Source organism: Sinohyriopsis cumingii, chromosome 5, assembly GCF_028554795.1.
Source record: "Sinohyriopsis cumingii isolate HCF-2022 chromosome 5, ASM2855479v2, whole genome shotgun sequence".
Classification (NCBI taxonomy): Eukaryota; Metazoa; Mollusca; class Bivalvia; order Unionida; family Unionidae; genus Sinohyriopsis; species Sinohyriopsis cumingii.
The window spans coordinates 3,589,539-3,604,588 of NC_142965.1; the positions used below are offsets into that span (position 1 = coordinate 3,589,539).

Consider the following 15,050-nt stretch of genomic DNA (forward strand, 5'->3'; position numbering starts at 1 on the left):
TATAGATGTATGTGTCTGAGTAATAATAATAATAATAATAATAATAATAATAACAATAATAATAATAATAATAATAATAACAATAATAATAATAATAGTAACAATAATAATAATAATAATAATAATAATAATAATAATAATAACAATAATAATAATAATAATAACAATAATAACAACAAACAATAATAATAACAATAATAATAATAATAATAACAACAATAATGATAATAATAATAATAATAATAATAATAACAATAATAATAATAACAATAATAATAATAATAATAATAATAATAATAATAATAATAATAACAATAATAATAACAATAATAATAATAACAATAATAATAATAATCATAATAATATTAATAATAACAATAATAATAATAATAACAATAATAATAATAATAATAATAATATTAATAATAATAACAATAATAATGACAATAATAATAATAATAATAATAATAATAATAATAATAATAATAATAGTAATAATAATAATAACACATCATTTTTCATATTTATTTAGCTTTCAAACGTACCATGAAATACGAATCTAAATTATATTTTACTCATTTGACAAACTATCCGCTTGTTCACGTTATCGCTTTGCTTTCAATTTCTCATGAAGAGTATGAACTATTGATAGATAGCATTCAACTGTACCGCAGGATAAATACATAGGGTCCGGCCATTTATTATGCACACATGGAAGGTGAGTAGGGTTGAAGTTTGTGTATGTATGCATGTGCGGGGTGAGGGGTTTAGGACAAATAGTACGTACGCACATAATAACACAAACTACATTGTAATAATTACGAGTAAAACTTATGTGCCTCAAGCCAACAACAAACAACCTAGAATTCGCACGTCTTCCCGTATGTTGTACACCTCTGCCGATTTTCAAAACGAAAAAAATCAAAAATGTAAAATGCATAAACTTAGTCATGTGCCTAAAGCCAACAACAAACAACCTAGAATTTGCACGTCTTCCCGTATGTTTGTACCCCTCTGCCGATTTTCAAAACGAAAAGAATCAAAAATGTAAAATGCATAAACTTAGTCATTTCATTCATCAATTTAAATTTTCTAACGTGATTGTTGCAAGAGAGAGGTCATAATTAGTACTGTTAAATTGCTGGCTTTTCATAGCAACGGATGATCTGGACTTAAACAAGAATACAGCCTGCTCAGTCCTTTTCTGATTTACACAACAGCCTACCGCAGTCAATAATATGTCATCTGCGTTCAATAGTTGTAATGTCTAGTTTTAATATTTCAATAAAACAAAAGCTGAAAAAATAAAAAGTAACATTTGTTCAAAGAGATGTAATTCCAAAATGACTTACGTCGCTTGAAAACATTGCAAATATGGCGACCGTGTTACTGAAGAAACACCCTTTTATTCGAAATGCTAGCAAGTTTAGTTTCTTTTGGGCGCCAATCAGATTATAAATTATAAATTGATGAATAAAATGTATATGTATGGTGCATTGATTATATCAATGTCATATGTTTTTAAAATCGGTATAGTATGATGATATGCAAAAATGTACATACGCACTAGGGAAGGGGGTAGAAAAAATCCGTGCAACAAGTGTGGAAAGGGCCAGAAATAGTGATTATTGTGCGTACGTACAAAATGGACTGCACCATTGATGAAGGAATAAACAAAATCGATGATAATGTATTGTTGACGAGATAAATTAAAAACTAGGAAGACTTACTTAATATGCTGCAGATTCATTAGCAAGTAATTAATATTGCATTATAGTGACTTAATTGAAACATTTATTAAATGACGTACAAAAAAAAAGAGAAGACGTCATGAAGCATTATTCATCAATCATGCATGCAAAATGACTGAACATTCTGTGCAAGTATTATTTAATCTGCAAGCTGAAGAGGACAGCCATTCTGTCTACATTTAAAAAAAGTATTATCCATCGACTATATGTATCGATTTCTTTGCCTTTTTCTTAGTTGAATAACTTCTTGCTGCTTATATCCCCAACGTTGTCTCTGTGTGCTAATTCTGAGTCTGAAAAGAGCGTGTCGATTTGGGGGGCCAACTTCGTAATCAGATTTTCATTTTCATTTGTGATGGCGATGTTAGGTAGAACAATAGTATCCATTTTATTCTCTTTCTCTATGAAAATATCAGTATCATGAATGTTCTTATTCTTTCCGGTGTAGTTGTCAAATGTCGACCCCTGAAATAAATGTGCATATATATATATATATATATATATATATATATATATATATATATATATATATATATATATATATATGCATACGGTATGAAGTGATAATTTCAAATTTCATATCTAATAGTATCTTTCTCGTTAATGATTTCTCAAGAAATAACAGTTCTTGCTAATTAATTATATTCAAAGTCCATAAACAATTATATGATTTTCATTAATTTGCAAACAATACTCATATTAAAAATGTTCGTTACCATCCTGATTTGCATCAAATTTTAAGCACGAAAAAACCCGAGAAACAAATGTCATCATTTTACCCTCCATGTTTATTTTTTTTGCCTAATTTTCAGTATTTTATATTTAAAAAAAACTTGTCAATTTTGTTAGCACGTATATAAAACCTTTGCAGAAAAGATTGGATGGGGCATTTTGCATTGTCTCTCTATCCTGGCCATCATAACACAATCAGAGGATAGAATGAGCTTGTTAAGTTAAATAATTATGCGGATAAATAATGATAATTTGTAGAAAAATTTTTGGTACCGAAGCCATTTCATTTGTCAAAACGGCGAGAATTCCAGATAATTTAATAATTATCGTTTTACTTTAATTCATAACGCATGGGCACATTTTATCTTTATTTTGTTTCATTTTATCTTTATTTAGTTTGAAGCAAACCATGATAGATTTACACAGGAGAGGCTGTGTAATATTGTGATATAGTCTGTCGGTCCGTACGTAAGTACTTAGCAAATTACAGCCTGAAATGGGATCGCATGTAATGTCCCTGAACTCCTTTAAGTTAAACACATGATCCACGGTAAAGTGATAGTACATCAGAAGTTGATTGTGCCAGTAGTTTTGGAATTTTGTTCAAATTATTTGGATGGTGACTATGGTGGTAGGGGTGATTTTATACAAATTTCAAACAGCTCATGAGATGTATGGCGCATATGTCTGGGAACCGGCATATTTGAAGAAAAGTAAACCCAACTCAAATGTCAACATACGTCAGACTATATTTCAATACCCTGAAGAACTTAGCCACTAGATTATAAGAACATAAATCTCTTGCGATCCGACCATAATCTGATATACATATACTGGATATGAAACTTTAAATTTATATATGCCACTGATATTTACCATGGCAACCATCCTTACCAACAGAGAATCAGTACCTTGGTCCTAACTTGGTCACTACTAAGATTCACAGCCGATAACGATGTATAGCATCTATTCACATACTGGACAGTAAAGGACATTGTTGCAAACGTAGCTGACTTTGACCCTGAGGTCTATATTTACCTTCGAACCAACAAAGGGTGGCAGCTTGGAAACTATAATTATCATTATCTAATAACTATGCATACAGATTTTGCAAATAATGACAAAGGCATATATCCTAGTGACATATGCGCCTTGAGCACTCTTTACATACGGGATTTCAGCTTCGGAGAAAGAGGTCAAACAGGGAGGAGACGGAATTGATGTTTTTTAAAAGTTTTTGTTGTTGTTGGGTTTAACGCCATTTTTCAGCACAAGATAGGCGAGACATGGCGGTATAAATAGTGGAGAAAGAACACAGATAAAGCCTGGAATGAACCACCGACTCAAGAGAAGCTACTAGCAAGCCTTCTCACCTAACCACATTGGCCGAGCCCGAGATTCGAACCCAAGCTGAGAGAGGAGCGATGGCAGTGATCTGTAACGGTGAGCGATTTAGACCACTCGGCCACTCGAGGCCCCTTTATAAAAGGTATAATTCTAGTCAATATTATCATAGACGGCACATCCGTGTGTCTCTGTTCTATGAACGTTTTCCAGTGTTCTCTGTTATTCTATTTAATACAGTCGTTTAATCTGTACAAATCTAACATATCATAAAGTGATGTTTGCTGCCTCTTGAATATTGGCATTTACTTTCACTTAGTTGAAGAATAGCCTCTTCTCTTGTTGTCAGAATTAGAACATTTGGATGATATCCTCTCGTCTTGTTGTCAGAATTAGAAAACTTGAATGATAGCCTTTCGTCTTGTTGTCAGGATAAGGACATTTGGATGATAGCCTCTAGTCTTGTTGTCAGAATTAGAAAATTTGGATGATAGCCTCTCGTATTGTTGTCAAAATTAGAACTTTTGGATGATAACCTCTTCTCTTGTTGTCAGAATTAGAACATTTGGATGATATCCTCTCGTCTTGTTGTCAGAATTAGAACATTTGGATGATAGCCTCTCGTATTGTTGTCAAAATTAGAACTTTTGGATGATAACCTCTTCTCTTGTTGTCAGAATTAGAACATTTGGATGATATCCTCTCGTCTTGTTGTCAGAATTAGAACATTTGGATGATAGCCTCTCGTCTTGTTGTCAGAATTAGAACATTTGGATGATATCATCTCGTCTTGTTATCAGAATTAGAACATTTGGATGATAGCCTCTCGTCTTCTTGTCAGAATTAAAACATTAGGATGATAGCCTCTTCTCTTGTTGTCAGAATTAGAACATTTGGATGATATCCTCTCGTCTTGTTGTCAGAATTAGAACATTTGGATGATAGCCTCTCGTCTTGTTGTCAGAATTAGAACATTTGGATGATATCATCTCGTCTTGTTATCAGAATTAGAACATTTGGATGATAGCCTCTCGTCTTCTTGTCAGAATTAAAACATTAGGATGATAGCCTCTTCTCTTGTTGTCAGAATTAGAACATTTGGATGATATCCTCTCGTCTTGTTGTCAGAATTAGAACATTTGGATGATAGCCTATTCTCTTGTTATCAGAATTAGAACATTTGGATGATATCCTCTCGTCTTGTTGTCAGAATTAGAACATTTGAATGATAGCCTCTCGTCTTGTTTTCAGAATTAGAATATTTGGATGATAGCCTCTCATCTTGTTGTCAGAATTAGAACATTTAGATGATACCATCTCGTCTTGTCAGAATTAGACAATTTGGATGATAGCCTCTCGTCTTGTTGTCAGAATTAGAAAATTTGGATGATAGCCTCTCGTCTTGTTGTCAGAATTAGAACATTTGGATGATATCCTCTCGTCTTGTTGTCAAAATTAGAACATTTAGATGATACCATCTCGTCTTGTCAGAATTAGAAAAGGTGGATGATAGCCTCTCGTCTTGTTGTCAGAATTAGAAAATGTGGATGATAGCTTCTCGTCTTGTTGTCAGAATCAGACAATTTGGATGATAGCCTCTCGTCTTGTTGTCATCATAAAATTTGGATGATAGCCTCTCGTCTTGTTCTCATAATTAAAACATTTGGATGATAGCCTCTCGACTTGTCAGAATTAGAATATAAAGAGGATAGCCGCTAGACTTGTTATTGGATAAGAAACTTTGGATGATAATCTCTCGTCTTGTTGTCCGAATTAGAAAGTTTGGATGACAGCCTCTTCTCTTGTTGACAGAATTAGAAATTTGGACGACAGCCTCTCGTCTTGTTGTCAGAATTAGAAACTTTGGATGATAGCCTCTCGTCTTCTTCTCATAATTAAAACAATTGGATGATAGCCTCTCGTCTTGTCAGAATTAGAATATAAAGAGGATAGCCGCTCGTCTTGTTATCAGAATTAGAAAATGTGCATTATAGCCTCTCGTCTTGTTGTCAAAATTAGAAAATGTGGATGATAGCCGCTCGTCTTGTTGTCAGAACTGAAAATGTGGATGATAGCCGCTCGTCTTGTTGTCAGAATTAGAAAATGTGGATGATAGCCTCTCGTCTTGTTGTCCGAATTAGAAAATGTGGATGATAGCCTCTCATCTTGTTGCTTGAATTAGAAAATATGGATGATAGCCTCTCGTCTTGTCATCATTAGAAAATTTGGATGATAACCTCTCGTCTTGTTTTCAGAATTAGAATATTTGGATGATAGCCTCTCTGCTTGTTGTCAGAATTAGAAATGTTTTATGATAGCGTCTCGTTTTGTTGTCAGAATTAGAATATTTGAAGGATAGCCTCTCTTCTTGTTGTCAGAATTAGAAACTGTGGATGATAGAATCTCGTCTTGTTGACAGAATTAGAAAATCTGGATGACAGCCTCTCGTCTTGTTGTCAGAATTAGAAACTTTGGATGATAGCTTCTCATCTTGTTGTCATAATTAAACATTTGGATGACAGTATCTCGTCTTGTTGTCAGAATTAGAATATTTGGATGATAGCCTCTCGACTTATTGTCAGAATTAGAAATGTTGGATGATAGGGTCTCGTTTTGTTTTCAGAAATAGATTATTTGGAGGATAGCCTCTCTTCTTGTTGTCAGAATTAGAAACTGTAGATGATAGAATCTCGTCTTGTTGACAGAATTAGAAAATTTGGATGACAGCCTCTCGTCTTTTTGTCAGAATTAGAAACTTTGGATGATAGCTTCTCATCTTGTTGTCATAATTAGAACATTTGGATGACAGTATCTCGTCTTGTTGTCAAAATTAGAAAATGTGGATGACAGCATCTCGTCTTGTTGTCAGAATTAGAATATTTGGATAATATCCTCTCGTCTTGTTGTCCGAAGTGATAGCCTACCGTCTTGTAATAATCTAGACTTTTTATGCTGACAACTCGATGTGATCGAACAGTCAAAAAAAAAAACAACACACACACACACACACACGACACACACATATATGACACGCTGATAAGCTCTTTCCGTTTTTGCTGGAGCCTTCTTTGCTTCTCGCATGCATTGCTGATTTTATCAAACAATCATACACTTCAAATACATTTAGCGTTACATGCTCTATAATTAGCCTGCCGAAAAACGTTCCGTACTCCAATTAACCTGTCGATTATATTTTGCATACTCTTCATTGTATCAATGATTATTAAAGTTAAGACTTTTACAAGTTTTGCACATTTGCTGATGAGCACACTAAGATATAACGAAAACTTAGATGAAAGCGGACGTAAAAGAACAGCGTGATATAGAGATTAACTTGGTTATCAGTCATAAAATAAAAACACCTATCAAGGAGTTTCTTCCCATTGGGCTGCTTTCGCACTCTGACAAATGACTGGTGATTTGAAAGGCTTCACCTATGTCTGGCAAACAGAGTTGTCAACTGTTCATGTGACTCGCTGTTAGCTTATAATTACTCGACCGTTGTAGATAGGTCAGTAGTTTTCAAGCAAGAACTCTGTCACTAAAGAATTACCTTTAATCGTTTGAAATTGTATCCACACCGAAGAACCTTTCGGACAGAGAGCGGTAGACAACAGAAAATTTCATCATAGAAAGAAATCAAATAGCGTGGATCAGACTCTTCCGGTTTCACTGGACCTGCAATAATGAAGCTTCCGGTTTCACTGGAACTGCACATAGAACGCATCTTAATATTTTGTCTGAGAGTTTCAATTAATAATAACTGCCCATGGACATCTTAAGAATATTCTATGGTACAGAAAAAAAGAAAACAAATCTAATGTACTCATCCGATGACATCATTTATTACCCTAAAATGATTACACGGGATAGAATTAGACAATTTTAGCTGCGCGATGTTGTTTTTTCTCCATCTTTTAGGCGTGTAATAAGTTTAAAATATAATAATATTTTGTGTTTTTAAAAAAATGATTTATTGATATCTCTATCAGCGATTATCTATAATCAGAAACAATTGCCACATTTCTTAACCTAATATCTTGGACTGCGACCACTATCTTGACGTGCATCGATGCAGTGTGATAAAGAAATAATCTCATCATAACTGTGAGTCAGTGACACAGAAAGAAAGAAAGAAAGAAAGAAAGACACATTACCTGTCACTAAGCTTACGATTACTCCTACAACTATCGTCGTCAAGATGCCTATAGTTCCAAACCATTGGTAGGACACCGTGTACAACCTGCTTATTCCAGTCCTGTAAAAGTTGTTAGCAGGCGATTTATCCGTAGTCACTGAAAATTTTGCTAACAAACCTGTGGGTGAGCTTTAAAATGTGTATGTAATACATATAGTTCTTATAAGACTTTTAAATATTATAACAGCCAAAGGTCACGTGCACTTTAATCAATATATGTGGCTTTAGTCTAAATTACGTTAAGTTCTAGTTACGGATCGAATAATTTGTACCGGGGTTATTTGAAAAGTTGGAAATATTGTATTATAACATTTTCGTTCTATGATTTTAACGCAGATCCATTGTCAAGATACCTTTCAGTAAACTGGTCTGTAGCTGCACATCCATCATGCCGTCCACCTGCGTGTAACATTACATAGATATATGATAGTGACGTCAGAGTGTCGAATAATGAGAACAATTCGGCTGCTGTGCAATATAGCACCCTGTAAAATCAAGTTGCTCTTGGTGTTCTCTCGGGTTCATATCTAGACCAACATAGATGAAGTCCGTTGATGCATTTCTGTCATATATTCTTCTAAGCGGGTTTCATCGTTTCAAAGATGGCCGCGAATCCATGCAAGACCGTTGTCTGCGATTGGTAGCGGGATGTGTTTGCTGTGAAGGGTGCAATTGATGAAGATGCTGGACACACAAATAAATATATTGCAATTACAACGGGCATCAATATATTGAAGAATCAGCTGAAACTCAGAAATATTTGTGCATAATGGGTCGCGCACCTGTTGATGACTGATCGGAAAGATTTGTGCCTGATGGGTCGCGCACCTGTTGATGACTGATGGGAAAGATTTGTGCATGATGGGTCGCGCACCTGTTGATGACTGGTCAAAAACAGAATCTGGCTGAAATTTACTCGACATATATAAGAAGAGTGACCGCAAAAATTTCAATGAGATTGCAACAGGTGGTGAAATATGAACGTACTATTTTGAACCGGATTAAAGAGAAAATGACGCATTGGAGAAAACGAGAAGATACCACAAATCGTACTACGTAGACGGACTATCACAAGTGTTTTATACTCAGTTGCTTTCGATTCGAAAGACCTGGTCGTCTCCGTCCCTGCCCTAACTCTGCTTAGTGTCACTGGTTATTTCTGTGCTTCCAAAGCGTTGCCAAAATTCAAGGAACACTACCAAACCACAGTCCTAACACCGTTACCCAAGGTATCAAACTACTTCATGACCGCATATCAGTGAGTGACAAACTTCTTGAAAGAGCACATAACCACTGCCCAAGTGATTTTTGTCTGGTTCCCGTCATCAAATATTCTCTGTGGGACAGGACGATGTGGAAGCTGTCATGCCGTTGGAAGTGCAGTTTATCAGGCATGTTCAACACACCAAATACAATGAATACAATATGGCATTAGTAATCGGACAAACAGACCGAGAAGGTGTACGGAGGTGCGTGGAGAGCACTTGCAGGGGATGCATTTACATTCTGTCCACTAATAAAGAATTTTTTTTTTTTTTGCAAAATAATATTTCGAACAATTTATTTAACACTCATATGTGTTTTAATTTATATATAATGACACATAATAATTATATCCCGGTTACAGACAACAGTCTGCACTTCACGAATGAATTAAGATTATTTGTGAAGTTATAAAATTCTAACGTAATCTAGACTTTTGCTTTGGTTGGACGAATACCATTATGGAATGTCGGTTATACTGAGACATTGGAACTGCAGTTGTCTATCGGGTATATTTCAGTGCTGTTTTAGATCCGCATTGTACGTTGTTTGAAAATCATTTAAATTTTATCTTGTCTTTTTGTTTTGGTTTTTTAGGGGGATGTGGGTGGCGGAGTAAATTTATTGTGTTAGTATACTAACATCTTATTGCGTTTGATAAGTTTAGACGTTTTCTGCCGTTCCCGGATAGTATTTACCCGAACCCCACTTGACCTCTACCCAGGAGTTACTTATCGTCCCCTCGCCCCTCCTAAACAATAGTGGCAGTAACACATTTTGTTTTCAGAAGGAAATTTAACCTAGAATTTTTTTTCATCAGTGAAAGACATACTCTATAGTTGTTTTTTCCACGCATAACGAATTCCACCCAAGCTCCTCTCCTCATAGGGAATGTTACTATAAATGGACTTTTCTTCACTGATTTAGGTCTTTGCTTTTGTGAACCATCCTTTGAGAGCTATAGGAAACACTTTTAACGATCCTGTATGTTATTGTGCAACACACAGAAACAACAGATACTTGGCATATTATATCCGAATTATAAACAGATTGGAGATGATTTACCGATGAGTAGATTACCTCCCTTTCCATGAGAAATGGCTTCGGAGCAGACAACATTCCAGTCTCTTCCAAGAAATGAAATCGACATTATAAATATTTCTCGAAAGATCATCTGCATAGAGAAGCTCTCTTCTTTGTGGCAAAACTTATCTTGAGCCTTTTATTCTCCATAGAGACTGGATCTACCCTATGGCAAAATATGAATCTGTGATACCTGCACTAAACAATTGATTTTGAACTGGATGGCAAACAATACATGTATGTTGTATCATACTAAAAAAATTTGCCGGATCATTCTGATAAGTCCATAAACCTTTACGGTTCGCCTGTGAAATATTTCTTAGTAATCGAATAATATTTGAACAAAGCAATAGCGCATGATCCATAAATAAATAAAAGAAAACTTTCCAGCAAGATATGATGACGAAATACATCTTTCCTGCAAGATATGATGACGAAATACATATGATACACTCACAGTTCAGAAACTGACTTTGCAGGTAGTATGGCTTCTGTTGAGATCCACAAAGCCGTATGCATAGCTTCAGCCGTGGTATTCATTGCGTAGAAATCAGACCTGGATACGTTCATACCAGGGCAAGATATAACAGGAGCTGGGGGCAGTCGGGTATCCTTTACTGATCCTAGGGTCATCATCTGTCCCATGGCTATCCAACATGCTAACACCAGCCCTGATATTACTCCAGTTATCGCTCCCTGTAACGATAATTGAACTTCTTGGGTTGAAAAGATCAAATATAATGAACGATAAATGTATAGCTTCATATGGGATTTTATAACTGTAAGAAATGTTAAGGCATTTCCCTCTTCCAAATGGGCTCAAACATTTTTTTAAAGATAGTTAACGCAGTGATAAAACACTCACGTACTTTCCAACGGCCTAGTGTTTCTATGTCCGTTTCTTTCACCTGCAGTGGTTTAATGATGGCCACATATGTAATGTCGCTGGTTTTCTCCAGGGATTACCAATTTTATTAGTTTCAAAGGCCATCTGCCGCCAAAACCATGAGCCATGGAAATTTCAAAGTAGACATAAAATAAATACATTCAGCTTCATAATTTAATTTCTTTGTTTTTTAGTTCACTGTCAGATACTTAAATTTATTTTTGTAACGTGGCAAACCTACTTGTAGTGCAGATTTCAATGCATCATCGATTTCAATGAAAGTGCAGATGTTGTTTGCACCGACGTTTCTTCAATATTAGATTTGCATTTAGTTATGAATGTAGACACATGTGAGGGAATTCATTTGTAGAACAAGCTTGTTACCTTGTAAATATTTATCAATGATCTTTTTAGAATATAAATAGAACAATATATTTGTATTCCCTCCCTTGTGTCTTCAAAAGTTTCGTCAAAACTAAACCTCATTCTGAAAATATTAGATGTACGTGCTCATCATTGTCATCTTTTGTTGGTGTTGATATTACCTTGACATTAGCGAAGGGGAAAAATGCTCCCAAAAGGAAAAGGCCTGTCAACGGTCCTCCGACGGTTGAAAGCACGCTTCCGGTTATCTACAAAAGACAATTTTCAAATGATGTGATAGCTATTAAAATGGATACCCGTTGCTATTACAATCATCAGACAACTTGTGCTTACGCTCGTACACGTAACATTCAGCAGAAATATTTTTTCTTCGACAATTATTCCACGTATTCAAAGACTGGATTCAAATACATAAATTAAAAACAAATATTAGAACAAAAGACACCTTAAGATGCATATCCAAAATGTTCATGTTAGGATATGTTTGCTTTAACTGTTGTTCCCAGATTAATTAAATATTTCTGATGGCTTTCCAATTTAATTAAAATAACAAAACTGAAAATTGATCATGTCAAGGCTTTCTTGATTGTAGGTCATGTTTCAATGCAGATTCGCTCCTAACCATTAGTGTAAGTTATGTTTGTTGGTATAATCAATTACAAAAGAGACTCCATGTCTTGAAAAAATCTTAAAGAAATACATAATTAAGAGTTTAATCAATTAGTTATTAGTTTGAAAAAAGACTAATTCATAGAAAGATTAATTATTACGTAAAACACTGGTTGCAAAATGTGAAAGGTATATTTTGAAATAAGCGGAAGATACGAAACGGAAGTTAAATAGAGCAGCCTTTTCTACGTCGACTATAGGAAAGAAATGTTGTTTTTGAGGCCACGTTCGTGAAGTTTTATACTAAGTGCGAAAACGTTTCAAGACAAATAACTCAAGTAATAATACCAGTCTGCTTATCACTATTTTGGGGTCTTTTTCATTTATTTCATCATCAAAGTAAGTTAAAAAATATAAATGTTCTCCTACGAAAAAAGAGTTATGAATTGCACTTTGGGAAAACAGAACATTAGTTAATTGTCACAAAAGAATTATGTGGTGTTGCTGGTTTTGTTCCCATATATGAATAGTATGTAACGTAGGAAATTTTCAAACTATCGGGTCTTTTCAGATGTTTTGCTGTTAGATGTCTCCCACCCCATTTTTGTATATATATATTTGCAACACTGGACATATCATATACATCTGTAACATCGGACATACCATTTTCCTGTGTAACATCAGACAAATCATTTACTTCTGTAACATCTAACCTATCGTTTTTCGGTGTAAGATCGGACTTATGATTTACCTCTGTAACTTCTAATATATCGTTTACCTGTATAATATCGAACATACAATTTACCTCTACAACATCGGACATATCATTTCTATATCTGTAACATCGGACATTATCTCTGTTGCATCGGATATATAATTTAGTTCTGTAACATCAGATATATCGTTTATCTCTATAACACATACGATATTTTTTAACTCTGTAACGTCGGACATTGCAAATTTGGATATATTATCTACCACTGTAAACATGTCATGTACTTGTAAACATGGATTGTATCATTTATCATTGTCAGCATTACACATGTCATTTACATTTGTAAACACTGGACTTAATCTTTACCTTGTAAAATATCGGACACATCATGTATCTCTGTATATCAAGATCACAGAATAACTGAATATTTGATTTGCCATGCCAGATGAAGATAATACCTGAATAAGAGTTCCACCAATCATAGAGATGAGAAAAGCGACGAGAACGGCGATTCCACCAAATAAAACGACTGCAAGGGAAACAAATATAGGCCATAACATCGTGTTCTATATGCCAGTTGAAGGAATATTTTAATGACATATGCATAATCCTAAGGCAAATTATTTATTGCATTTTTTTCAGATAGACAGATGTCGTTACTATTGTTTTGAAACAGGGCTTTCAGCTAGAGCACTGGTGGCATATTTCTCTCCCTGTTGAGATATTTATTATAGACTGTTAATTTAGCTATGTATTAGGTGTTAGATATTTTAAGGCGAATGCAGTAACAGACACTGTAAACGTGGTCACCAAAAACAAGTTATAATCAAGAAAACGTATCTTTGGATCCAGTGCCGGCCTTAGACCGATTGGTCCGATTTGGCCTAATCAGGCCCCGCGCTCACAGGGGCCCCACGCGTTAGTAATTTTAAAGAAAATTATCTATAGAGAGAAAGTAATTTTAAGCGATGGGATAAATTTTAAAGTTCAATAACTTAAAAAATTTGTTTAAAAGTTTATTTCCAAATGCCGTGCTCAAAGAGGGCCCCCAGTGTAAATCCAGGGGCCCCCACCCAAATGATCCAAATCGTAACCCGCGTTTGCGAAGGCCGCTGCTGGTCAGATCGCATGATGTTAGTGGTAAATTATTGAGGTTTAGAAAAAACATCACTTTTCAGCATGAAATCATATGCCTGAATCGATACAATCGGAGACATTATATATGAAGCTTTTGGAATCTGAGTAACAAAGTGGCAACGTATTTGTTTTTCAACTCTGCTGTTCCGAATTATTTTTTTTTTGTTTTAAGAGTTGCATTGGTTAGTTTCATCCATTCAGAGGAGGGAGACTCCAAGACCATCTTATGGAGATTATTAATGCTTCCCTAGTACTCATAAGAGTTTATAACATATTGTCATATCAATGATGTATAACAAAAAAAAATTTATACAGATTTAATTTGCAAATGTACGGAATTCATACAGACCAGAACACTTGGCGATGATAGTGGCCTGTTTTTCCGACATGGGTTTCACGTGCGGTTTGACTAGATCCTGCCAAAATACTGCCGACAAGCTACTGAGACCAGAGGACAGTGTGCTACGACAAAAATAAAAACGTATTGGTTCCAACTTTGCAATAGCAACTCTCGGTGGACATCGGGACAAAAAGAGTTGTAAATTTTGTATCCTTACATAACTTATGACTGGTTCAACTTTGTCTCAGGCGTTTAAATTAACGTATCGTTATATAAAAGTCAAACCGTACACACACACACACACACACACACACACATTTATTTACATCATGCAGGGGCACTGTACATTTGACGATCATTGAGGCAAAATATTCGTCACATAACCTCCTGCCACTGTGTATTTAACATATATTCCATTAGTCGTTACATCCACTTTTTATAGTAGTTTACAAGAAATATGTGTCAGCATCAAATGCTATTGTATTATACAATGCGCTATGCTAATGAGTAGGCGTGGCTATCTCTGGCCATATGTTAATTGTATGATTACCTACTTTCAAATAAAAGATTTGGTTAAAACAATTGAACATATCTTTTTACACACACAC

At 34.8% G+C, this 15,050-nt stretch overlaps 1 protein-coding gene across 2 annotated transcripts in view; it reads right to left on the minus strand.

Moving 5' to 3' along the window:
• Positions 1-511: 511 nt before the first annotated feature.
• The window catches only part of LOC149798543 (sodium-dependent multivitamin transporter-like), a 56,413-nt gene continuing 41,874 nt past the window's right edge, over positions 512-15,050 (minus strand). Inside the window, exons 11-17 of one of the 2 annotated variants that reach the window (XM_089957352.1) lie at positions 14,452-14,564; positions 13,424-13,494; positions 11,803-11,889; positions 10,844-11,067; positions 7,985-8,085; positions 7,381-7,505; positions 512-2,216 (exon numbers count right to left, since the gene is read on the minus strand). In XM_089957352.1, the coding sequence (XP_089813478.1) occupies positions 1,983-2,216; positions 7,381-7,505; positions 7,985-8,085; positions 10,844-11,067; positions 11,803-11,889; positions 13,424-13,494; positions 14,452-14,564 (955 nt within the window). In that variant the 3' untranslated portion in view covers positions 512-1,982. Of the gene's footprint in view, positions 2,217-7,380; positions 7,506-7,984; positions 8,086-10,828; positions 11,068-11,802; positions 11,890-13,423; positions 13,495-14,451; positions 14,565-15,050 lie in introns of both variants that reach the window. The other variant, XM_089957350.1, reaches the window with a different exon arrangement.